General features: G+C 45.4%; 1 protein-coding gene across 1 annotated transcript; it reads left to right on the top strand.

Moving 5' to 3' along the window:
* Nucleotides 1–2,431: 2,431 nt before the first annotated feature.
* On the top strand, nucleotides 2,432–26,171 carry TNFSF8 (TNF superfamily member 8). The gene is made up of 4 exons (XM_059926550.1): nucleotides 2,432–2,626; nucleotides 12,322–12,364; nucleotides 24,236–24,307; nucleotides 25,777–26,171. The coding sequence occupies exons 1-4, from the start codon at nucleotides 2,432–2,434 to the stop codon at nucleotides 26,169–26,171; spliced, it is 705 nt and encodes a 234-aa protein (XP_059782533.1).
* The last annotated feature ends 845 nt before the right edge of the window (nucleotides 26,172–27,016 follow it).

The raw sequence follows: 27,016 nt of genomic DNA, 5'->3' as shown, positions 1-27,016 counted from the left end.
AACCACTGATGGCTCATGAGTGGAGGAGTGCCACAGGGAGAGGAGTGAAATTGGGCCCACAAGCAGTCAGGGAAGCAAACTGCTCTGAAAATCTCAACTGCTCAGAAGGTTCTGAGTGAAAAAAAACAAAAGGGTGATTTTTCCCCCTTGTCAGCCTTCCCTCCCAGGACATTGTACTGTATGCAAAATGTGTAACTGTAAGACAAACATTTTTTTCCACTGCCCTTCTGAGCCCCACGGGCCTTCAGGAAGACCTGCACTTCAAGCAAAGCCTTTTTATTTTTCAACACCCACAGCTTCCATTCAACAATCAGAAGTTTTCCACTTTCATCAAAGAGACTGCAGAGAAAGGTCGAGGGGGCAGTCTGTTCTCAGCAGCTCTGGGAAGGTTACAGAGCCCCCTGCTACCCACTCACTGCTCATGCCCACCACAGGACACAGTCTTCTCCCCGAATCAGCCGGGTGCATACCCCACAAAACACTGGCTTGCTTCATTCCCACCTCCGTTACAGATCAAATGAATGCGTGCACCTACTTCTTCCAAAACCAAGTCCAATGTGGGATCAAGGGGACCTCAGCTTCCTTGACTATAAAATGGGTACACTTTATACCACTCTATTTAGCACCCCCAAAAATTTACCTCTTGATGGCTCTTCCATCTCCAGAATCTATCATTTTATGGATTCACTTGGAAGGAATATCCAGACCAATTCCTAGAGTGACCCAACTTAGGTGACGGTCAGCAGTGGGATCTCTGCAAAGGTGGCAGTGGTAATAATCCAAGCTTGGCTTTGGACACAGGACCTTTCCTTGGGGGAATCTGGGATTTCTGCTTGCTCTCAGAGATATACGGCAGCCAAAAAGTGAGCAGAAAGGGGAGGGGTGCTACCAAGACCCGGGTACTTCCAAATGAAGTTTTCAAAGAGCTACATCCGGAGGCACCAATTATGCAGTGATTCACTTTTTAAATGGTATTTTGAAATGGAGATCATTAGTAACCACAGATGTGACACAGCTCTGCCCCCCAGAGAATCTATCTACTCTATCTGTCTAAATTGCAGACTATTTGGAACGTTGAACCAGAATGGTCCAATACCATCTGCCAAGTCTATTCCCGTTCATGAAGTACTCTTATATCACTATCTCATTTGATCTTCATGGTGGCTGTCAATGCAGATGGGGAAAAGAGAGGGGCATAAGGATTTGTACAAGGACCCAAGACCATTATGTGGTTGGGCTGAGACAAGACCTCAGGTTTTCAGCCTTCAAGTGCAATGACAGTTGAAGGGGCCAGACGAGTATAGCTATGCACCCAAGTTATCTTGCAACTTTGACTGAGGCAGTGTTCATCCTCTCTGATCCTCAATTTTCCCACCTGTAAAAAAGAAATATTAGCTGCCTCAGAGGGCAGAGGTGAGGGTGAAGTGAGGCATTGTGTAAATCTCCTAGCACTGCGCCTGAGACAGAAGAGGTTCAAGTGTAGTGGTCACATACACACACACCACACAGCACACACAACACACAACACACACATAGGCACACATCATGCACTACGCGTCACGGAGGCACACCACACATGCACAGCATACACGTATCACACACCCACCGTCCACAGGCAACACGCGCACACACCATACAGAACACACCCCCCCCCCTGCGTTCTGCCCCATACCGCTTCCCCACACCCACCCTCACTGCCAATTCCTTCCCCTTTTTCTGAGTTTTATGGCAGGCCCAAGTGTTTCCAGATCAGTGTTTCCAGATTCCTCCTCTCAAACAGTATCTTTGAACCTGTCACCAAATTTCATACTGCCATGAGCTTATCTCCCTTTGGCTCAATCTCCACATTTGTGGGCCCTTCCTTCCCAGATATCTGGTAGTATTTCCAGTTTTTAGCAGGAGCCAATATTATCAACCCTTTTGAGTCATTCTACCACAGTCCAAGAAATCCAGCCTCCCCGAGGCCCAGCAAAGAGACATTTTTCTGATGAGGACTTCTGAGCCACAGGCCTTGCTAAAGAGAATGTGCAGCTTCTCAAGCCGGAAGGCGTTTTGTGGCTGAGTGTGATTGAAACAGAAGTTGCTTTGTGCGCGCACACACACACACACACACACACACATACACAGCAGAGTAGGGAAACCGTCATTTTCCTACTCACCCTCTGACATCAGCCACCTTCTCTGTAGCTACAGTTTCTCTTCACTCACATTAATCCCTGGCGATGAAAAATGAACCTCTCCCCCACCCGCGCTGCTGCCTTTCGCCTCACGCCCCCAGAGAAGCATTTCTTCATGAGGCAGATGGTGAAGGTTTTTTTCCAAGTCACATGATCCGGGATGCAGGGGGAGAATCCTTCTTGGAACAGAGATGGGCCCAGAACCGAATCAGATGAGGAGAGATAAGGTGTGATGTGGGGAAGACTATATAAGAATGGACCCAGGGCTGCAGCAAGCACTCAACCCACTGGCCCCTTCTCAAGACCCAGCCATGCATGTGCCCGCAGGCTCCGTCACCAGCCACTTGGGAACCACTAGCCGCGGTTATTTCTATTTCACCACGGCCTCACTGGCTCTGTGTCTCCTCTTTGCTGTGGCAACCATTATGGTGTTGGTAGTTCAGAAGACGGTAAGTGGACTTCTCTTTCTTTGCCTTTGCTTTCTGATTTATGTTCAGTTTTCTCCAGAGAGAGAGAGACTTGTAAATGAACTTAAAAAAGAACCTGTATCATGCAGAGAAAGGGAGCAAAGAAATGGGAACTTAACTCTGTCAAATAGTTTGGCTTTTTGAGAGAAAATTTTGTTGAGCCATCATCTCCAAACTTTCCAGACTCACAGGCGCCAAAAGAAGGGCGAGGAGCTCTTAGCCTTGAGAAATTAATATTTAAATGTTGCTGAGCCAGAGCAACATTCCTATCAAGGAAGGAAGTGAGAAGGAAACTTGGTAACACATTTGTACAACTTGGTATCATGTCTTCGATGCCTTCAGACCAGATTCCAAGGTTCTATATTCTCTGTCCAAATGTTCCTGAGACTTCGGAGGCCTCATCCAATGCTAAGAGCTTTTTTTAACCTGGAGCTAAGTTTCAGAGGCCAAAGTCTATAAGAGAAAGAGGCAAGAGAGAAGATCAGGGCTTCTTAGAGCTTGGGCATTTCAGCGTTAAAGCTCACAAGACAGACTGAAAGCTTCCTCCTGAGCCACTGCTTTGAAGAGCTTAGCTCTTCCACAAAAACATAAAAAGCACAGAGGCAGAACCTAGCGATGTTTTTCACACCTGTTCCCTTGAGACTGCTCAGAATTCTGAAACTACAAGCAATTATGGGTACACACTGTGAGGTCAAATGGTCTCAGGAAATTCACCTTTTTTTGAAGTAAATGGTAAGATTTATTGTGAAAACAGAAGAGATGAAGGCGGAAGCTTCTTCATATTTTAGGAAATTGGTGTTTACAGAGAATCCACCAGCATGTATTTTATAGAAAATACTGTACTGATAGTATATATTGCTCATGAATTTTTTAATGAAATAATTTTGATAGTTTAAGAACTGTACCCCCCCCCCAACCTGCCACAGTAAGTACATTTTTATTTATTCCTTCAAAGCTCCCATTTTTTATGGTATTATCATCCTGCAGAATTTGTTCTAGTTTCCTTTAGTTGTCTTAGGTTGAATGATCTTTAACTTATTGATTGCTAAAAAGAACCAGGCTTTACAAGGCTTTGGTATCTGTTTCTCAAGCATCATCAAGCTTTGAAATTTAAATGAAACTTTGAGGCTCATAGCTCCATAAAAGTGAAAGAAAACAGAATTGCTAGCATTTGAGGTTTAGATTGTAGAATTTATGGAAGTCATCATTTAATGGGCTCATCTACATCTACTAGGAATAATACTCTTGAAAACATTCTAGGACACTTTTTTTTTTTCTGTAGAGGCTCTATAATTTCTATAATTCTAATCTGAAGTAAACCAGAGGTGTATCATTTTATAGCAAGAGCCAAAGCAAAGAAATTAAAGTGGTCTTTGAAAAGTTCTGTAGTTAAAGGTTGCAGCTAGAACTGCTATGAGACAGAGAGAGAGAAAAGGAAGGAAGGAAGGAAGGAAGGGAGGAAGGAAGGAAGAAGGGAGGAAGGAAGGAAGGAAAAGAGAAAGAGATGATGGGGGTGTAAGGTGTGGTGGTAACATATAAAGCTAGAGAGAGCTCCAGAATGGTCCTTATTCAAATCCCACTTTTGTTTGAACTGATTCTTTCCATGAAGGAACTAGAGTGGAACTTTCGCCCTCATTTTTGTAAATGTGGGAAATGAGGAACAGAAAGGGGACAGGGCTTGACCTAAGTCATCCTGTGAAGGTGGTAAAGACTGCTTGACTATTTAATCAGGACACCATTCCCTTTGATGATACAGCCAGCCACAGAAGCACTAAGAAACTCCGCTCCTGCTCTTCTCTTGGGAGCGCTATCTTCTTGGCGTCCATCTCCCTGACTTACCCTCACGTTGGGATATGAAAAGATTCACTTCAAAGCCTGATTGTAGGGTTTGGTGTACTGTGATTTGTTAGCCGGAGAAATATCAGTTACTTGCTTAAAAGAACTGCAACGCTAAAAGTTAAGTGTTTTACACATACCATTTCCAATAATTTGTTCAGATATTAACTGTTAGAAGAGCTAAGAAGAGAGAGTTATCCCCTTGAGCTTGAGTTATCAGGAAAGGCTTCCTACAGGAGGAGGGAATGCAGGCTGGCTTTAGGACAGGCACAAATGACAGTGAAGAGACAAATGAAGAGACTCTAACAGGACTTCTGATAAAGAAGTCAATGGGAGATAACCAAGGACCTTAAACTCATATCCCAATTATTAAAAATGGAATGGATTGGTGGCCACATAGCACTCTACTGTGAGGGTGGATAGGGGCAGGGGTGAGGACCATAAGAATGGTTCTATTGGCCTAAGAAGTCACAGTTCTAAATAAAAAGGCACATGCACAGACAAAATTTAAAACAAGCTTAACTCATAATATATAATAAGCGATGGAAGGTAGGCACATAGGGCTACCATGAGACCACAAGTTAAGGAGACAGAACATTTTCCCAGGCAGATCTAAGAAAAACTTCACTGGAGATTGAAATTTCAGTTTGGCTTGAGAAATGTGCACAATTTCAAATGGGTGAAGGGAGAATAGAGGAGAGAGCTTTCCTGGCCAGTGGAACAGTGTGAGAAAAGTGATGGAGAAGAAAAGTGAAGGGCATGTAGGAAAATCAACAAAGATCACCTTGAGATTTGGCTTCAAGGCCAAATAACTCCAAGGCCAAATTCCTTGGGGGAGGCAAAGAAAGAACTTAGGTTTCAACCTCAAATATTTATTGAGCATCTGCTCTGTACAGGACATTGTTCTAAGTAATGGGTATAGAGCCTTGATCAAAGCCAACAAAATCCCTGCTTTCATGTTACTTAGGGAACTTATTGCCTACTGATGTCTTAAGTCTCTGTGGTGGCTGTATTTTATTTACCTTGAAACTATTATATTTAAAATATTATATTCTTGTGGTTTAAGAAAAGTAAATAGTAAACAAGGGAAAAGAAAGAAAAGTAGAAATCTCTCACACTCTCCCCACCCAACCACCAATCCCTCTTCCCTGAGATAATGACCATTAACAGATTCTTCCATGCCCTTCCAAAAATCTATGCTTCTACAAATATACAGTATACACATGTCATTATAGTAAACTCATAAATTTGCACCTTGCTTTATTGACTTGACAGTATATCTTGGAGATCCTTCCATGCCAATACATGGAAGTCCATCTCATTCTTTTGAAGAGTCCCATAGTATTTTACTGTACTTCATATTTCATCTGTGCCTAGTGAAGGACACTCAGGTTTTCCTCTAGAAGTTTTGCCCACTGTGCACATCTACAAGTATATCTGTGGGACAAATTCCTAGTGGTGGTAATATAATGTGTTTTTCATTTCTATAAATAATGCAAATCAGCTTCCAAAGAGATTGTACCAATATACTACTCTTGAGGAAGTAAAAGTCCTACCAACAAAGAGACAGATCTTCATGGGAAAGACAGAAAATTGATTTCTTACTGAGTAAGCACAACAGAGTACATGCATATGTGTCAGGATGAAATTTCACACAATTCATACAGCAAAGAAAGAAAAACAACAAAAAAAGAAAAATAATAAAATTTCTCATATCTCCTCCAGAGACAAAGGGTTATATATAGATTATATATAGGCTACAAGGTTGACACCAGAAGTGTTTACAGTTCAAGTGGCTCTGAGGTCTTCAATCTTAGAGACATCTCTGTTACAAACCAGGAGCCTGGACTTATCCAACCCCTAGAGAGATCCATTTACAGTCCACAAGTTTAGAGCAAGGGCTCATTATGTCCTCTAGAAAGAAGAGAAAGCAGCTGCCTTCTTTCCCTTTATCAGCAAAGAAAATTCTTTTTTAAAAAAAATTTATCCTTACAATACCACTCCTACTTCCCCACCAAGAGTGGAGTATAGGGGTGGTGACTGGTGGTCATGGTGGTAAGGTTTTTTGGTTTGCTTTTCAGCCCAGTAAAATATAGGGGAGAATTGAAATGCCCTGTGATTATTCTCTCTACCCAAGTTACTCTCTCCAATGCGTTCAATTTATCTATCCAAAAAAGTTCACTGAAAATCTTCTCCAGGGAAAGCCCTATGCTGGGCCGTGAGGGAAGGACCCAAGTAGGTAAAGCAGGACGCTTTTTTCCGAGACTCTCTAAGTTGGAGAAATGAGGCCCAAACACTCAAGAGATTGAATTTGGGGCAGAATGGCACTGAATGCCATACCAGAGGAGAGGAAGACAATTTCTGCTTGGGATGAGGGAAGGCTTTGCAGAAGAGCTTAGAAGGGAAGCTGTGCCTCCTCCAAGAATTAGTAGGATCACGTCTTATGCCCAAAGTTTTATTTTGAAAAACTTTAAACCTACAGAAAAATAGAATGGTAAACACCCATATAACCTTTCACCTAAGTTCATTGTGTTAGTATTTTGCCATATTTCTGCTCTTTCTATATATATGTAAGTAAGTTGCAGATAGTGTGACCTTTCACCTGCATGTATTTCAGCACCCATTTCCTACTTACTGCAGTGCCATTATCATAGCCAAGAGAGTTAATGTTAATTTGGTAATATCACCTTATTATAATATATAGTCCATATTTTAATTTCCTCCACTTGTTCAAAAATGTCTTCTACAGCTGTTGTGCCTTGTTTTGTTTGTTGATCCAGAATCCACTCTCAGGTTATCTGTTCTAATCTAGAATGTTACTGTTTAAAAGGTGGTCCTTGGAGCTTGTTAGCAATGCCAAGCCCCATTCTAGACCTGCATTTTAATAAGGTCCCTGGTGATCTATAAACACATTAAAGTTTGAGAAGCACAGATCTAAAAATCTCCTCTGCTCTTTGTTGTTTTTCATGGCATTGACTTTTTCAAAGGGTCAGTTCTGTTGTAGAATAGTTTACGTTTTGGAACTGTCTTAGTGTTTACGCGTGATTATATTCAGATAAAACATTTTTGGCAAGAATAGTACATAGGCGATGTTATATACTTCTTATTGCAGCAGGGCTAGAGGTATATGTCAGGTTGCCCCATTACTGGCAATAATGTTTAGTCACTTGATTCAGGCGGAGACCACTGGCTATCTCTTTAGTACCACACTTTGTTCTTTCTTATTAATAAGTAATCTATGGGGTAATACTTTGAACACATACCAATATCCTTCACTCCATGTTTTTGGCATTCTTTGATGATGACCCTCATCTGAGTCAGCTAATGCACTGAGGGTTGAAGAATGATAATTGCCTAATTCTATGATCCCTTTTGCATTTATTAGCTGACATTCTTCAATGGAGAAGAGCTCTCCATTGGAAGGATGGTGGCAGGTGGAGATGGTGCCGGGCATTCCAGGTGAGGCAAGAGTGAGGAGACGCACAGTCTGGGAGAAGGCAAGCCCAAGTGTGAGGACAGGAGTTGCGGGGCCAGAACAGAGGTCAGTCCAGACTGCACAGGGGGGCAGCAGGACTTAGAGCTAGGTGGCAAGAAGCATTGATAGAGGAAGATGAGAGGATAGGAAGCCACCCTACAAACAGACTAGGAAGACTTCCTAAACCCATACATGAGCTCAGCTCCACACTCAGCCTCCAGAAGCCATTCCCCATTCCTTGGGGAAGGAAGGCCTCAGTATCCTGATTGCCTGTTGAGTAACGTCTTTAAGCCCTTGTTATTCAAAGTGTGGACCCTGGCCCAGCCGCACTGGTATCATCTGGAAGCTCATTAGAAATGCAAAACCTAAGGGCCCATCTCAGACCTACAGAATCAGAATTAGCATTTTAACAAGATCCCCAGTGGGAGAAGCACTACTTTAAGCCACTGTATTCCAATGACCACTTTCACTAACATTACCAAAACAAAGGCTGCCAGGGAAAATTTTCTATGACCTCCATCCACTTTCTCATGGAGTCTCAGGAGGATTTCCTGCCCCAGCTTCATCCTGCCCTACCCTAGAGAGGCAATGTGGCTTGGCATTGAAGAGCATTGCCTTCCAAGTCAACACGCCAGAGTTTGAATACTTTCCTTGCTATTCACCATCTATGGGACCTTCTATAATCATTAAGTCACTTCTCTAAGTCTTAGTCAATCACTAACTCTTGGGGTAAAGATCAAATAAGATAATGCATGTAAAGCATTTAGCCCCCGAGGATTAAGCACCCTCATTAAGTGCTTAATCACGTTCACTGGAAAATAAGAGAGGCATTCCTGGCAAAGGTCTCCATGGCCCACCTTACAAGATGTGAGGCCACCTGGCATATTCGAAATATTAGTTGCCTTTGGCCATTTTCCATCAGAGAGGGTATCTTTTTTCAAAGTAAATTTGGGAGCTGACTCCCCTGCTTTTCAGCCCAGATAAAATATAGGGGTGAATTGAAATGCCCTGTGATACTTTGCTCTGCAAAAAGAAATAAGACTTTCAAGGTATTGAGGCAAATTAAGCACCTCATTAGGATTAATAGGGTAACCAAAATAACTACAGTTATTATCAAGTACTTGCTAACACTCTATGTATAGTATCTTATTATGTCCACAACAACCCAGCGGAGGGAAGCATTATTAGCCCTGTAATCACAGTGATTAAAGGAAATGGGAAAACAGACTCCTAGGCGGGGAAGATGGTCGGAACAGGCCATTTCACCTGGAAACAAACAGGTTAAATGTGACGTTTCCTCCCTCCACACACAGAAACATTGTTGAGGATACCCATTAGACACACAGAGTCTGGGGAAAAAAAGAGAGAGAGAAGTACACTTAAGGAAATGTACCTGGTTGGTAACCTCGGAGATGAAGTTTCCTGAGCTACTCAATGGAGCTGAGAATGACAACTTGGGAGGGTACATTTGCTTGTGTCTATGTCTAGCCTATGTACTATTGACCGCAAAGCCAAGTTGCTAAGCACGGTAGTTCACGTTTCCCCAGCCAAGACCCGGATCCCCAGGCTAGGTATGGGAAAGAATTCTAAGACTGGGAGGTACCTTACTAAAGAGGAATAGATAGATGGGCAGCACTGAGCATAGCACCTAGGGTATAAAGAGTCCTCAGCAAAATTTAAGTCATCATCTCTTTACACCCTACTTCTGCACCTCCAAATACAAGGACTACTAAGGGGCGGGGGGCTGGGGAAGAATAAGCTTTTCTATCCTTGGCTTCTGAAGATAGCATCTCTCCTGGGGCATAGAAAGAGCACTGGAGAATTTCAGTCTGGGATCTGGGATTCCACTGACTTATGAGTGTCTCAGTCTCCTTGCCTGTGAAACTTAGCTTGATGGACTAAAGGATGCCTTGGTTCCCCTCTGGCCCTGATTCTCTGATCTTGTCTACCATGGGTAGCCAAGGGAAGCTCTGGAGACCTGTCCTCATCCCAGGAGCTCTTCAAGATAGGAATAGTCACACTTCTGTCTTAGATGTCATGGGTCCTGGGTGAAGGTTCAAGCAACAGGATTCTTTCCTGTACTATGAAGCTTTGTTTCTGACATCCTCCTGTCTGAAGCTAGAAAACCAGAAAGCCCTCAAATGGCAGAGACTCCCCCTGTACCCCCAACCGCCCATGTAAATTAGATCTCCTTCCAGATATTATCTCTTAAAACCTTTCTACTCAAATTGTGTTCTGTGGGCCAGGAGCACCGATGTCACCTGGGAGCTTGTCAGAAATAGACTCTCAGGCTCCACCCACACGTGCTGAATCAGCACTTGCATTTTAAGGAGCTTCCCAAGTGATTCATACACATGCTAAAGCTCAAGAAGTACTATTTTGAAACACTCTGCCTCTCTCCTGGCCGCTCTTGCCACAACTTGCAATTCTAATTAGATATTTACTTGTATATCTTAAATGACTGCTTTAATGATCGAGCCATAAAATCCACAGGACGTCTTCCAATGACTAACTTAGAGCCTGGCACACACCAGGTGCCCAATTCAACATGTGCTGAATGTATGATTCCCTGGTATTTCCCAACTGCCAGTGGCCGCTGGGATGGCTCCACGGGGGCTGCTGCTCTGGCAGGACATGTTCCTGGGCAGCCGATGAATTCAACGGGTCTTAGCACCACATTTAAACGTAGATGTTTTCCTTCACGTCTTTGCACACCACACTAATCGACGGACATGCTTGGCAGTAAACTAGGTGTTTATTAAATTATGAAATGCTGTTTGTTGTCTCACAGAGGCAACCTGGAGGGGAATTTTGTGACATCAGGTTTTCCTTTGAAATACATGTGCAACTGAGAGACCACAAATGTACAGCACTGTTAATTAGGTTAAGAGCTTTCAACTAAAGCAACAAAATCATAGACGGTTAGAGCAAGGAAGGAAGGACCTTCCAAGCCAAGTTCACTTCTTTTCCCTGATAAGCTGAAGCTCCCAAATCTATACTGACTTCCATCTCCAGATCAGTGCTCTGCCGGGGCTTTGCTTCAGGAGTCTCCCTCGACTCACCGCCACCCATCTGGGCTGGAGAAGAGAGTCACTGATCAGGAGAGCTGGCAATCGAAGGCAAAGGACAGAGCCCCTAGAGCAATGGTAGAATAAAGAGGGAACTCTAGATGGTCCCAGGTGTTCATACAGAACACTAAGAAAATAAGATGTGGGCAGCTGCTAACTTCTTGCTCCGTTAGAAGTTGGGAAGTTGTTTTCACCCTTGTAAATGCTGACATTTCTCTAGGTCTTTATTAATATTTCAATCCAATGCACTATAGGAGATCCTGACCAGGATAGGTCAAAAGATAAAGAAGACACTTCACTCCTCATTGGCAGGACAACTGAGGGGTGTCTCTAATGGCTGAGGTGGGGAGAAGGGGGAGGGAGACCGGGGAGGAAGCTAGTCTCTGAGGAATTAGGGGTGAAGAGCTGTGCCCATCTGCTCCTGTTGCCCGTACTCAGAGCACCTGGGCAAGACCTCCTTTCATCCCCGCCACTCCCCAGCCTGGGGGCCCTCCTTCAGAAGACGATCTGCTATCAGATTATCTGCTATCAACCTCTTACTTAACTATGTAAATGTTTATGTATATATTTATGCTTATTACAGAATAAATAACATAAAACATGTGAATATTAAAATAAATAATAGACATTTATGCTTATTTATGTTATATATTTATAAGTATTTAGATGTTATAGTCAAATATAAACTTGTAATAAATCCATGAGGGCAGGGACCCAATTTAATTATTTTTGGTATCTTCGCAATGCTTGGCACGTAAATGTTCTATTAATTCAGAATTTCCAACCACAGGAGAAATAGAAATGGACCTTCCTAGGTATGTTTACAACATACTTTCACTGTCTACTGAATCAAACATAGAAAAAAAAACCAAAACCCACATATATTTATATACTACACTTGTTTGCTCTTATGTTAATCAAAGTAGGAAAAAATAACACATGTGGTGATAGAAACAAAAAGCACTGGACTGAAAGTTGAGTTGCAGATTCTAGTCCCTGAGCTGCCATAAGCTTTTTACCTCTCGGCCCCCAGTTCCTCACATGTGAAATGAGGATAGTAATCCTCCAGTTGTGCTTCTGATAAGCAGGTTGTAAAGCAAATGGATGAGAAAGCCCACTGTAAACTAAGTCAGTGAATTAATTTTTTTTAAATCTAAGAGTCAGATGAAACATGAATTCTAAATTGCACAATACTTTGAGGACAACCAAAATGGAAAAGAAAAAGACTAGCTGTTTCAATCTGATGACATTCTCATGCTGCCTTTTTTTTTTTTTCTTTCCTCTTTCTTCTCTTCCAGGACTCCATTCCCCACCCGCCGGGCAAATTCCACCTTAAAGGAGGTAAGACTTTGGAATGAGGAGTAAATGTGCAGGGGCGCATCCAAATCACATCACAGATGATTAATAACCAGAAACATCATGATAGTGTCCAACAGAAGAGTGGGTGGAGGCGGACGTGGGCCGTCAGGGCAGAGCTGATGCATCTCCATTCATCTGAGTAGCCGCTGAGCTGCACTCACATCCCCACAAGTTCTCCCACCAGCCCTCACCTCTCCCACTAGTGAAAATTGTACCTCTGGCATAGGCTGTCACACGGACACAGAGAGGAACACAAAGCAGCGTTGTGTTAAGAGCTTAAAATCTGGAGTCAGGCAATATGGGTATGAATCTTGGCTCTACACCCCACCTGAGAAACTCAGTTCCTCATCTGTGAAATAGGACTAATAATACCCACCTCATGTAGGTATTGGAGAAGCTGTCAGATCTCTTCCAGATATTGCTTAGCATGGTGACCAACATATAGTAATCATTAAATAACTGATAACAGACAAAATGCATAATGAAGCTGAGGGCTTGTGAAACAGACCTCCCCACCCCTCATATTTCCTATCACTTAAGTCACTAATTAATGCATTGTCTCTACTAGCCCCAGAGTGGTGATATGCAGAGTTAGGTTAACATGGAAAATGAAAAACTTTGGGATCCTCTGATGAATGTTTTCATTGCACAGAAGAGGAAAAGTAAGACCAAGTGAAGGGTCTTGTTCAGAGTCATATGAAGTCAAACCTAGAACCCAGATGTCCTCATCTCTAATCCAGTGTTCTTTCAACCCAAAATCTTTAGCCCCATCTCAGTCCTGTAACCTTTAGAACCTAGCTAGCAGCTGGATAACCAGACAGCTCAGAGAAAAAAAGTAAAAGAGAAAAAGTGGGTCATTATAGGCACCTGGATAGAGACACCAGGTCATGCTTGGGGCCACAGGACATAAGTGTCTGGACACAGCTCCTCACACCAGCAGCCATCGCACTTGGAGTTTCCTTCAGGACACCCTTAGTCATGCCTCTCCTGCTATTTGTCACCCAGAGACTTAGAAAGTAAGGGCAAAATCCCCTAAAAGGAGCAGCATTCTGGATCTTTCAAGGCAGACTAATAATTACAGCTTTGTCAACAATAGCTTAACTCTGGCTGGAATTACTTAGCATGTGACCTCAGTTCCCACAATGCCTCTGTAGACAGTCACATTAAGGTAAAAAGGAGCATGGCATAATGCAGAGGTAAGCAAACTTTTTCTGGAAAGGGCCAGACAGTAAACATTTTAGGCTTTGCAGGCCGTAAGGGTCCCTGTTGCGAGTCCACGCCACTGCTGTGGTGCAGAAGCAGCCACAGACTCTGTGCAAATGAGCAGGCATGGCTGCGGGCCCACAGAACTTCATTCACAGAATGAAGTGGTGGCCTGGGTCTCACCCACAGACCAGGGCTTGCTGCCCCCCATCATGGAAACAGTACCGGCTTTGGAATCAGAACACGGAAGCTTGCAAGAAACCAAACACACTGAGTAAATGTCATTTTCCCTTCCCCAGTCCCACTGTCCCACATCCATCCAGATTTTCCAGGTTTTGACGAGAACTTCATTTTTCAAGAGGGCGAGATGGATCTTTAGGGAGAACATGACCTCAATGACAAGGACAATTTTGATCAGGCAACACGACCTCAGCCATTCTGGGTCTCAGTTTCTGCACTTCCATCGTAGGTCACCAACTACAGAGGTTCTAACCAGTGATCCCCCTTTTCCCATGGCCAACTATGCTTTCCTCTGAGAGCACCTCCTTTTCTACAGCTTTTTTTTTAAAGGGAAATTTATTATTTTTATTTATTATTATTTATTTTTGGCTGTGTTGGGTCTTCGTTGCTGCGCGTGGGCTTTCTCTAGCTGCGGCGAGCGGGGGCTACTCTTCGTTGTGGCGCGCGGGCTTCTCATTGCAGTGGCTTCTCTTGTTGAGGACGATGGGCTCTAGGCGCGCAGGCTTCAGTAGTTGTGGCACGTGGGCTCAGCAGTTGTGGTTCATGGGCTCTAGAGCGCAGGCTCAGTAGTTGTGGCGCACGGCCTTAGTTGCTCCACGGCATGTGGGATCTTCCCGGACCAGGGCTTGAACCCGTGTCCCCTGCACTGGCATGCGGATTCTTAATCACTGCGCCACCAGGGAAGCCCTCTACAGTTTTTTGGTATTAAAATGTCCTTTCTTTTACAACATGAAGCTGATATAGATGGGAATTAAGTTGGTTTGCTTTTAGTCAGAGTTATTTTGTTTGTTTGTTTTAATGGTCACAAGGCAAAATAATAAGCTGCCCATTGTATACTGGTCACTGAATTTACATTTTGGAGTAATTATTTTGATCCATAAAATTCAAAGTTGTGGAAGCTGTGGACTAGATCACTTACCAGATCACTTCTTACATGGGCCATCACTCTAGATATCAGAACACAAACTAATCCAAAACCAACCACAGTTTACAATTCAATGTTTCTGCAACCAGTTAGAAAATGCTAATAATTCTCACCAGGGCCATGAAACTTTCGTTAAAGACCTTCCCACAGCTCCCCTGGATTAATCTTAGCCTCCATCCTGTAAGCAAACAACATGGGGATTAATAGTCCCATTTTGCAGATGATGAGCTGAGGGAATCAAGGTGACTTGCCCAAGGTCATCTAGGGAGTTGATGGCAGAGCACGGATCAGAATCCAGGGCTCCTCTCTAGCCCCCGCATGATGTGCTTCAGCCATAAAATGTCAGTGACCTACTGTGCGTGGTCCCTAGCTTTCTCCTGCTTTTAATGCAAGTTTCCACTTCTCTTAACTTGGCAAACTACAGACACAGTAGCAGGGTGAGGTGGAAAGAACACTACCTTGGAGCAAGGCCTGGGCTCCAGAACTGACCTTCACACCAGCAGGCTGTGTTTCTCTGGGCAAGTCTTTCCTCCTCTTTGGGTCTCATCTATAACCTAACAACAATGTACTGAATGAACTGGAAGGGCCCTTCCAACTTTGACGTTTTATGATACTCTAATCTTTCATTCAATATGTAAATATAGAAGAGAAAAGTCTAAAAAGATCATTCCTAATAACCTTGAGGAAGTCTGCATCCGCAGCCTCCTCCCCCAACAAACCCCTCTTAAACAGGCAGAAGCAGCAAACTCCCTTTTGAAAAGCCATTGCAAGACATTCCAGACAGAGAGGCATCATCTCCCAGAAACTCCAGGGAGGAAGCCCCAGGGGGCAGCATGTGGTTTGTCACTGGGGCGGACAAGAGCAGAAGCCAGACACTTCCCAGGGAGACCTCTGCCACCGACTGGCGGAAACTGCCCACCATCAGCAGGAAGCCGGCAGCAGCCCAGAGCCTGGAAAACAGGGCCATGTCCGTACACTAAAGTAATGTAACACAGGATGACACTGAGCTGCAGGGAAACCACAGAAAGCCAAGCCTCTTTTGTAATGAAAAGATGTCTGAGTCTCAACACAAGCTTCCCACTCCCAGCCAGGAGACTTGTCACTGGCAGCCTGCCACCTCACACACACTCCGTCGTGCTCAGGACTCAGTGGCCCATGCGGGGGCCCAGCCGGGACTAAGGGCAGGAAGGGAGATGGGAGGAGAACCTTTTCCCACTCGCTTCTCCTCTTCCCTGGCAAACGCAGTCATGAAGGATTCCTGCACAGAGCCACTACGAGGGTGAAACGGGACAGCAGATACGACCCTTGTCTGCCACGTGGTCGAGCATAAGTCCTCTGGACACAGAGTCCAGGCGGGCTGGGCGAGGGAGGCTGGTGCTGCTTCTCGTCACTTCTTGTTCCAGTCTCCTGCCTCCACGGCGTTTTGACTCTCACCTATGCTCGTGTATGTGCCTTATTTGCCCAAACCCCGGAACACAGCCCCCCATGCCTGAGGTCCCCAGAGCTCCAGACGCACCCGCAGCTGTGTGTAGCAAAGCTGACAGTAGCATTTAGGGTGCTTGGAGAAGCCGGTGGGGCAGTGCCTTTCGTCACGGAGGGTGAGGCGGGCTTGAGCTGCAGACCCCCCTGTGCTTGTGAGGGCTCTGCGCCCCAGCCACCGGGGCCTTCTCGAGGGACCGCCCTGCTCCCTGGGGTTCGGCCCACCGCATGCATACTGCCCTGCTTCCACGCTCTCCTTCCCATTTTCACCACGCCTTCGCTTCCCCTCACAAACTCTGCAGACATTCAAATTCTACTGCCTTTATTGCAAACTAATTTTGGTCACCTTGGTCTCAGCCCCAGGCCTTCCTAACTTCCCAACAACAAAATACCAGTTCCTAGCTGTACTGGAGGAATTCTGTAGACAACCTGTAAATCAGTTTTCCTTTTATTCCCTTACTAGGGACGTGTGAGGATCTGGTGGAGTGAAAATAATAAACACTGATGGGTCACTCACTCTGTGCCACGCACTGAGCCGAGTGCTTCGTGATTCACTCGTACAGTCTCACAACAAGTCCGGGGGATAATTATGAGCCCCTTATTATTTATAAGTAGGGAAACTAGAGCACAGAGAGGTTTACCGACTTGACTCGCCTAAGATTGCACAGCTAGCAAGGAGTGGGGAGACCTCCAAGTCCAGGCTGACCGCCTTGGAGCCCTTTTGCCGAACCGGGATTGTACGATCAGATGCTGAGTACGGCACGACTGTGTTTCCTTCCGGTGCCCCTATCAGTCCTCCAAGGCTAGGAATCCTGCCAGGGCTCTCTGTCACTTCCTCAGCACCTGCTCCTGCAGCTGTTTGTCTTCTTGTCACTGAAGTACGCTCTCTGTTGTCGAGCTCTGAGACAGAGAGGGCCACTAGGGCAACCACACACGTGGGTTTGCACAAGAGGTGAGGTGGTAGGGGGCATGAATGGCCCACGGCAGGGGATCTAGAGGCCAAATTCAAGCCCCAGCTTTGCAGCTGAGGAGTCATGAGACCTGGGATGATTCCTTCCTCCCCACAGCCTGCCAGTTAGAAGAGTTTGTCTTTCCTGTGAATGTCACGTGGCCCCTAATATCCCAAGGTTCCCTGGAGGCCCTGAGGAAGTGGGAACAGTGGATAGACCACATGAAGTGGTCCTGCACCCCTTCTGTGCATTCCCCACCCTCAGCCTGGATTCAATCTCCAGCTGGGGATGAGGTACAAAAGGCAGAGAACTGGGTTAAACTATGGAATACCTACATTCCAGTCCTAGGACGTGAACTCCCAGGGACTGGAGTTTCCTGTTCTTGAAAATATCAGGCATGAGGGGGGCAAGCCAGCTGACCTGACCTGGCATGGATTTTGCTCTGAATAGAACATTCCAGGAATCAAATATCTTAGGATTCTTTGACCATTTCACCGTTCTAACAATTTATAATTTTTGCATGGCTCGGCAGGCTACCTTCCTCCCCATTTCCCCTGCTAAAGAGAAAATGTGGGCATTACAAGAGATCAAGTAAGTTGGCTCTCTAATTGTAACTAGTGAACCCACCCCCAGGGAAATAATACAAGCTGCCCATCGAAGGCAGTGAAACTAAACCACGGAGCTGTCTACTCACCAACCCCCCCGCTCGCCCTGGTGTCACACAGCTGGGATCCAGATGGCTGCAGCCCCACCAGGATGCTATGCTGGCGGCAGAAGAGGCAGGTAGAGGAGCAACAGCCCCCTCCCCTAGAAAGGCTGAAAGACAGCAGAGACCTCACTTCTATCAGGTGGACTGATCTGGATCGAGACTGCCCAGTCTACAAGTTGTTGTCGTTTTTTTTTTCCACAGCAAGTGGGGATACCCCTGCTCATGGGGTAACTGCTTTTTAGATAGTCACAGGCCTCAAAGAGCTTATTGGCTTCTCCATTCACGTTAAACCCATTCACTTAAAGCCCACTCTTAAACTGTCTTTTTTCTTGGGGGGGGCGGGGTGCCTCACTGTGAGGCACGCAGCATCTTAGTTCCCTGACCAGGGATCGAACCGGGGCCCACAGCAGTGAAAGCACAGAATCCTAACCAACTGGACCGCCAGGGAATTCCCTTGGGGTCTTTTCAATCCTGACCTGTTTCAGTATGTAAGATAAAACTATCTGACTTGATAGTTTTATCAAGCCTCGCCATGTGGCCAAAAAAAAAAAAAAAAAAGACCTCAAAATCCTAAGTAACCTTCAAGGGATTCAAATGAATTTCAGCTTGATCTCAGTTTGTACTTACTGGTGACTTTCTATGTGCTTAACACTGAGCATGCCGTAATGGCTATTCCCCAAATGCTGTTTGTAAACCCAGGGTCACCTAGTTGTCCATTGTTTAACAAATAACCCATCCTGGAGTTTCTTCTGTTACTAGTTGGCCTGGTGGCATCGAGAAAACGGTCCAACTGAAGCCAGCTGAAATGACCCTTAGGTTAAGGATTCATTTTGATTCTGAATTCAACTGATAGTAGACTCTCCCCTAGATGTCACTGCTGGGACTCTCCTAGATATTCTGCCAAAGGGAGGAACTAAGAAGCCAGGACATAGTAGATGCAGAGTCATGAGGATGATTCCTCTCTTTCTTGGAAGGATTCAAATATTTTCAGCAGATGGGAGGAGGATTATTCACACTTCCCTGGGAGCATCAGATGGCTTCAAACACTTACGTACATAATTGAGAAACTTCAATCCATCAGACAATGCCATGAGCTCTGGTTTAATGAGCATTTCATCAGCCAGATCATTTCATCAGCTAAGCAGCACTGCTAAACTGTGCCACTGTAACAACTAGGGAAAGAGGAGTGGGGGAGGAAGGGGCTACCATGTGCTGTGCCGGCCACTTGATATCCATAATCTCATTGCATCTCTGCAACATCCTTACATTTGGGTTGTTACCATCCCCACTTCACAGATGCAGTAATTGAGGGTCAGTAAGGGAAAGTGACAGGTCTGAAGTTAAAAGCCTTGACCAGGACCCAGGTGCTCTCTTTGAGATGCACTGTGTTGTTTGTTTTGCCCTGATATCAGCCTGGAAGGTGCCTGGCACTCAGACCACATACTTTCTGGCTGGAATGATAAGTGTGGTTTGTTTTGCCCCCTTGGGCATTGTTGCATCTTAATGGAGGTCTGATTGCCCCTGACTTATGACTTGGCAGTGTTCAGCACACCTGCCTGAAGTCACCTGCTGCCATTCTCCCAGGAAGAGGGAGCCCAGAAGGCTCATTTGTGCTTGTTTTCCCAGCACCACCAGCTGTCTCATCAGTTTTCAGTCCAGCGTGTATGGTGGCCACAAACCCACTTCTTCCTACATTTAACCCTTCCTGCTACATGGAAAGACTAAAAAATGGGACTGAGCCCTGGGCTAGGAGTCAGGAACTGTGTGCTCTGAACCCAGCTCTGCCACTAACCTACGGTGGGGTCTTGAGCCAGACCTTCAGTCCCTCTGGGTTCAGTCTCCCCACTCATAAATCTAGGGTCTTGGTTAACTTGGCATCTAATGGTCCTCTTGGGTCTAATGTTTTGAGATCTCAAGGTGGGTTCCCATCTTCAGGATGCCATTATTCTGACCTCTAGAACATGACCCTTTCAACCACCGTAAGCAACATCTCTCTCCCTATCTCTGTCTTACGTGCACCTGTCCAGGACGGTTTCATTGGCACATATTTCTCTCCAGGCTTCCAAACAAAGCCCAAGAAAGTTCCATGATCCCCCTAGAGGAGGCCAAAGCTTGGGAGAACGCTTACAAATCTTGCCCATCTGAAGGCCTTGGTCCTCAGAAGTATTCACAGAGTACTTGAGTTGTCCAAAAGATGGAATGTCCCACAGGAGCACGGAGTCCTGGGTTTTGGCCTTGCCTCTGTCACTGACTCATGGGGTGACCTAGGACAAGTCTGCTGGGGGGGGTAACATTGGGGAACACATGTGTTACGTAGTTACCCAGCCTGGACCAGATGAGTTCTCGGGGAACTTCCATTTCTATGAACCATGAAAACCATTACAGAACCAGGCTCCTCATAACTTCGATTGTCCCCAGACCTAAAATGCTCTGTTCTACTGATGCAGGTGTCTGGAAATCTTAATGTGTGAAGACAGATTCCTAGCTGGGGTAGAGCAACATGCCTCAAAAGACAGACAGTTGGAGCTGGGACTGACTTTCTGTCCCCACAGCAAGCCTGGTGGTGTACAGCTGGGTCTACACAGCCTGCTAGAATCAGCTAGAAGGGCCCTTCTAGATCATCAGATTCATACTGCTCTTCATCTAGCTAGGGACATGACAGCCCAGAGAGGGACAATTCCTAGATTCTAACTCCCAGGCCATCTACTCTGCCATGACTTGCAGATTGTTCTCATTTCCCCACCCTAGTGTTTAGTTCTTCAAACTAAACCCCTCCAGACAGCAAATCTGGTTGGGAAATGAATGAAACAGAGGTGTGTTTTGCTCCCAATGCTCCCAAAATTCAAAATTCCAGGAATACTATAGGATTCCTGTCTCATAACCAAAAAAGAAAGTCAGAGCATGGAGTCACAGGGTGATGAGGAGACTCAAGCCACATGACTAATGACCCGTGAACCATTCATCTAGGTCTTGACAAGAGCCTCACGACCCTCACATCAGTCCAACATGACTTTGAACAGCACTAATTGGTCAAATATTTGAGCTGCTGGCACTGTGACTTACAGTGTGAGTTGTGTGTCCTTAATGAAGGTCTTCCCACTGCCTCATCTGAGAAATGGGAACAAGAGTGGTGTTAACCATTAGCTGAGTGCATCATCTCCTTAAACTTTCATGGAGCCTTCGTGTTTGGGCCCCAGAGAGCCGGCCCCCATCAGCTCTGGCCCTCCTAACAGCCTTGGCAGCTGCTAAAGGCCATCAGTGTGCCCTCCTCTGGGCTCTTCTCCAAGTTCAGCAGCCCCATTCCACCAATAGCTCCTCCGGTGTCCTGGTTTCCCAGCCCCTTCATTTAGCCAGCTCTAGCAATGTCATTCTTCAAGGGAGTTGCCTCTGTCTCCCCTTTCTCTTGAAACATCTAAAAGATTCTTAAAGAAAAACTAAGATACGCCATGGCATTTGACTTCAGGAAATGCAAATGCTTCAAAATAAGGTGTTTTTTTTTTTTTTCCATCCTTGGGTTTCTCAGAATTACAACTGAGGTCAACCCAGCAAATATGCAAAGACCAAAGGGGAAATAAAAAAACAAGAACATGCATGTGTGAGAGGCAAGCCCAGGCTTGTACTTCTACAGCCACCCATTTACAGAAGCTCACCTGATAGAGGCCACCACAAGTGACATGGTGTGAGGGGGTCTTCAGCCAAGGAGTAGAGCCTGTTCCTGGTGTGATGTGCTGGCTTCAGCCAAGGGCTTGAATCTTAACCTCCCGTTTAATCTAACCTAACCTGCAGAACCAATGGGAGACTGAGGCCAGGTGTTATTCCAGCCTGGAAGGGAAGGCAAGCCAAGACTCTGCATTCACCTCACTCAAGCCTTAAGAACTTAGCTGACACCCACAGAGGGGAGTAAGAGAGACAGACTAGATGATTCAATTCAACATTTGCAGAGCATCTTCTGAGCTGGCAGTGGGGATAGTTAAACAGTAGTCTCTGCCCTGAGGATTCACCATCTAACGGAGGAGGTAAATACCAAACAGACGGAGGGGTCAAAGAAGGGTTCCCAGAGGCTGTGCTTTACACAAGGAATAGCTTATCAGTGAAGAGGGCAATTCCAAGTGGAATGGAAAACCAACATGGTGTATTTGGGGGCACCCCAAGGCCCCAACCTTCAGTAAAATGGTCAAAAATCCACTCGGGCATTAGAGTCAGATAGCCTGGGTTTGACTCTCCACTCCACCACTTACTAGCTGTGCGGATGTGAACTTTTTAAAGCCTCCGTTTCCTTATGTACAAGAGAGAAGTCACTAGAGTTCCTTTCTCGTGGGACGATTGTGAGAATTAAGTAAAATAATGCATGTAACGTGCTTGGCAGAGTGCCAAGAAAACAGCCATCAGTCAATACGTATTAGCTGTTATTATTATTATTACCAGCACTACCACTACTACTATTGGGACAAGTACAAGAGAGTACAGGGAAAGAGGGAAAGTGAGGGAGGAGACCGCAGAATTCCGTAGGGATTAGAACACAAGGGAACATGAATGCCATGTGGAGGAGCTGGGCCCTGATCCTGCAGTCACAGTAGTGTCAGAAACGGGTTCCAAGCAGAGGAGAGATGCAGCCAGACGTGCCTCTCTGCGATTCCTTTCGACTTGACGTTCCACATCCCAGAAAGAGAAGGCTGAGCCAGGGGGACTCCCTACCAGTAGTCAGAGCACATTTAAGGATGAACAGCGCTCGGGAATTCCCTGGTGGTCCAGTGGTTAGGATTCCGGGCTTTCACTGCCATGACCCAGGTTCAATCCCTGGTCAGGGAACTGAGATCCCGAAAGCCGCACCTCACGGCCAAAAAAAAAAAAGAATGAGCAGCTCTCGTTGCCTCGTTGTTGTGAATGTGGCTGGACGCACCCCGAGAGCATGCGCTGCAGGCAGGACAAGAACGCTAGTTGGAGGATGCGTGAGAGATGGCATCAGAAGAATGGCAGCTGGCCTACCAGCCCTCCTCAGCCGAGAGACCTTCAGACCAGAAGCTCTACATGCCTTGAGGGAAGAAAAGGATGAAAACTGCCCCCTGCTTCTGCTGTGGGTGCCTCTAGCAGTGAGCTTGTTCAGACAGCAGAGGGGGCTCTTCACTTAGCTTTGCACCACTCCCAGGACCCCACCCCGCTTTAAGGAAGGCCAGGAGGGATCTTCTCAGGCCTGGACATAGAAGGCAATGGGGAAGATGGTGAGCCCAACGTATACTACTTGAAGATCCAGTGAACAAGCCTACTAGGATGTGGCCACTTCGACTGAACGCCTGCCTAGTCTCTGATGGATGGAATGAGTGATCGTCTCTGGTGACACCGTCAAAAAGATGTCAGTGTCAGGTCTCAGATCTCCCAGTTTTACAGATTAGGGAAACCAAGACCCAAAGAGAAGAAAAAATTTGCCCAGAATAAGTTGAATTCATGGGTCTTTGCAGGAAATGTATAACTTGGTTCTTTGCATACAAAATAGTTACTATAATAAGAAGCTAAGCTGCCATCACCAGTGAATATATTTAAAATATTTTTATTTCTTAAATTCCACACTGACATAAACATTGTCTTTTTTCCCTGCCGAGGAAGCTCCAAATAGCAGGCTCCCTGCTTAGATCTCTTTGATCCTATATCCTCTTAAAATTGAGCACCAGGATGTGTTTATCTCCTCTGTCTAGCAAAATGGCCCTGAGGAAGAAACCTGATTCTCTGGAATCAGATAGACATGGGGGTGGATCTCAGGGTTTCCACCAACTTGCATGACCTTGTAGCAGTGACCGTGTCTCGACATTGTCTAGGATTAGCCTTACAGAGTTATTCTGAGAATTAGATTAGATGAAATATGTATGTTTCAGCTAGTGCACTCTTAAAGGAAGGGTGGCAATAATTACTCCCAACCTTAGTGTTCTGACTACCACTGCCTGGCTGAGTGACTGATGTAGGACAATGTACTTAATCTGTCTGGTCCACACGCTTTTTTCCATCTCTCAAAGGGACGTAATAATACCTCTCTCATGGAGTTATTGCAACGATCAAGTGAGGTGGCATATATAAAGCAACAAGAATGCACCTGGTACATATAGGGACTCAGGCCCTATCTGTTTCCTCCCCCCAACTTCCACAGTCTTTTGTAAAAGCCCAAGTGGGAGCAATCACGTTTTAAAAAACCTTCTAAGGTACTTGACAGCAAAATGAGAAATAAACAGGTCTCCTTTTGTCCCCCAAACGGAAACAGAATAGTAATCGTCTCCATCAAAGGGTCACGGAGAAAGATCTGGTGGCTCCAGTTCCCGGAGCAGAGAGAGGCATTTAACATGGGATCTCCTTATTTTTAGGGAATTGTTCAGAGGACATCTCATGTATCCTGGAAAGGGCTCCATTCAAGAAGTCATGGGCCTACCTCCAAGGTCAGTAACCGAATCCAGGAACCCAACCACATGAGGGCCACTTCTTGTGGCCTTTCTGAAATTTCTAAGCCAGAGGTCACAAGCAGAAGCCCACGGCCAAATGTGACCTGCATGTGCATTTTGTTTAGCCTGCATGATATTTTTTATAATTTGAATTTAAATGCCTTAGGGGGCGAGGGGAGAGCATTACTCTTGAAAGCTACAAGGTTCCCACTTGCTCAGCCTCATTCACTCTCTCAAGTTTGCGTCCCTGGCCTGTGAGGGCACTTGTGCCTCACCGCACCACCCCTCTTTACTCATCCATCTACGGGCTGCAGGCCAAGTGTGCAGTACTTTTCCTCAGGCACGGGAAGCAGGCTCTTAATCTCTGCCTCTATCAAGTTATTCATAAGGGAGCCACAAAATTGCCCTGTGCGCAGATTGACAGCTTAATGACCATGTTGGCACAGGGTCTATTTGCATATTGCAGCATGCTTCGGGAGAGAGGCCCCTTATAGATGAAATAATAAGAGGCACTTACACTGGGAGAGATGAGGTACAGAGGAGATGGCCAAGATTCTCTGAAATAGCCATTCTGCTCATTTAAAAAATTCAATTTTGCAGTCAGCTTAGTTCTCATTCTTCAGCTGAATTGCAACGAGGTTTAAAGGGAAGCAATTAAAATGAACATGCCAGCTTCCCAATTCTGAAAGACACCCTGACCAATCAGTGCCGATTTTCACTTGTTAAGACTCAGAGACTTGGCTTCCGACGCCAACTTGTCAGCTTAGAGGATCTGCTAATTCTTTGCTTTTCTATAAAACCCAGCTGGGAAGAGGCCCTTAATGTGCACTTGAGGGGTCTACAAAATTATGGCCGGCTGCCCTTTTAAAGAGAGGAAGACATTTAAAAATTCAGACAATGAATAGTTAAGGGACGTATCTTAATGTGAAAGTTAACAAATTGAGATTCTCCTGGACCTCTTGATGCCTAAATTGTTCACTAATTGAACAAAATTGTTTTTTTCTCTGATACTTTGTGCAATGCCTACCAAATAGCAGTCCCCCATTGATCAAATATTCCTTGATTGGTTGATTAAATGTCCATGACAGTCCAGAACTTATGGGGAATACAGTCCAGGAGCTTATAGTCTGAAAAGGGAAAAATAATAATTATAATAATAACAGAATGATACAACGATTAAATGGGAAACAGTTCCGTAGGAGGTAAAGGTCTAATACCGTGTGTGTTCTGACCCTCCAGCTTTATGCATTAGAGAAAAGGCAGGGGGTGGTTTTGTACCTGTACCTTGAATACTCAGTAATGCCTAGGAGTAACATGGAAGATATTCCAGATGGTTGAACCAGCAGCCAATATTATAGAAAACACAGGACTTGAATGGGGAACCTTGAATAAAGACTTCAAATTTTCCAATCCACATCTGAAATTTGCCTAATAATTCTGAGGTTCTTTTGTCCTTCTCTTTCCAGTGTCAAAGCATATAAACAAAACCAAGTTGTCCTGGAACAAAGATGGCATTACCCATGGAGTCAGATATCAGGATGGGAATCTGGTGATCCAGTTCCCAGGTTGGTACTTCATCATTTGCCAACTGCAATTTCTTGTGAAATGCCCAGAACATTCTGTCGACCTGAAGCTGGAGCTTCTCATCAACAAAGATGTCAAAAAACAGACACTGGTGACAGTGTGTGAGTCTGGAGTGCAAACCAAAAACATATACCAGAACCTCTCTCAGTTCTTGCTGGAGCACCTCCAGGTCAATGCCACCATATCAGTCAAGGTGGATAAATTCCAGTATGTGGATACAAACACCTTTCCTCTTGAGAATGTGTTGTCCATCTTCTTATACAGTAGTTCAGACTGAACCATCCCTCCTGGCCTTCAGGAAGAAAGCAACTCTCTACCATACAGCACTTCATCCTTCCAGACATTTGGGGAAAAAAGAACACTTTAGGCCAAGACTGAAACCACAAAGGGAATTAAATAGTACACTTCTCCTTCTGTTTCCTGGGAAGATACAACTCTGGGTTAAAAAGAGAGTTTTGAGTGAACTATCTTCCAGATAGAAGGCAGGGACGCAATGTGGTGTGGTGAACAAAGCCACACACGGCAATCAGAAGGGATGGGTTTACGCCCAGCCCGATCACTAACTCACTGTATCACCTGAGCTAGTCCTTTCCCCTCCCTGGAACTCAGATTCCACGTCAGAAAAATCAAGGGGCTGAGTTTGAATCTCTCCAAAGGCTCTTCCATCTCAGAAGATCAGGCTCCCTCTTCACAGACCTGTGAACTAAGATTCCAGGCAGGGCTTCCCTGGTGGCGCAGTGGTTGAGAATCCGCCTGCCAATGCAGGGGACACGGGTTCGAGCCCTGGTCTGGGAGGATCCCACATGCCGCGGAGCAACTAGGCCCGTGAGCCACAACTACTGAGCCTGCGCGTCTGGAGCCTGTGCTCCGCAACAAGAGAGGCCGCGATAGTGAGAGGCCCGCGCATCGCGATGACGAGTGGCCCCCGCTTGCCGCAACTAGAGAAAGCCCTCGCACAGAAACGAAGACTCAACACAGCCAAAAATAAATAATAAATAAATAATAATAAATTAAAAATTAAAAAAAAAAAGATTCCAGGCAATGTTCTCGAAGCCCCTGACCAAAGGAAAGTTCCCCGCACTGGCATAAAACCAACCGATGGTACTAGCAGTATCTGGCTGC

This window comes from Balaenoptera ricei, chromosome 6 (assembly GCF_028023285.1).
Source record: "Balaenoptera ricei isolate mBalRic1 chromosome 6, mBalRic1.hap2, whole genome shotgun sequence".
Lineage (NCBI taxonomy): Eukaryota > Metazoa > Chordata > Mammalia > Artiodactyla > Balaenopteridae > Balaenoptera > Balaenoptera ricei.
Note: the sequence above shows the minus strand (reverse complement) of the source record. Positions and strands in the feature narration are given on the sequence as shown.

Bases quoted from the DNA above. Each gene is read 5' to 3' on its own strand.
- TNFSF8 (XM_059926550.1), top strand. From the start codon at position 2,432: ATGGACCCAGGGCTGCAGCAAGCACTCAACCCACTGGCCCCTTCTCAA. The intron at 2,627-12,321 runs GTAAGTGGACTT...CTTCTCTTCCAG, and splicing joins TGTTGGTAGTTCAGAAGACG to GACTCCATTCCCCACCCGCC. The intron at 24,308-25,776 runs GTCAGTAACCGA...TTCTCTTTCCAG, and splicing joins GTCATGGGCCTACCTCCAAG to TGTCAAAGCATATAAACAAA.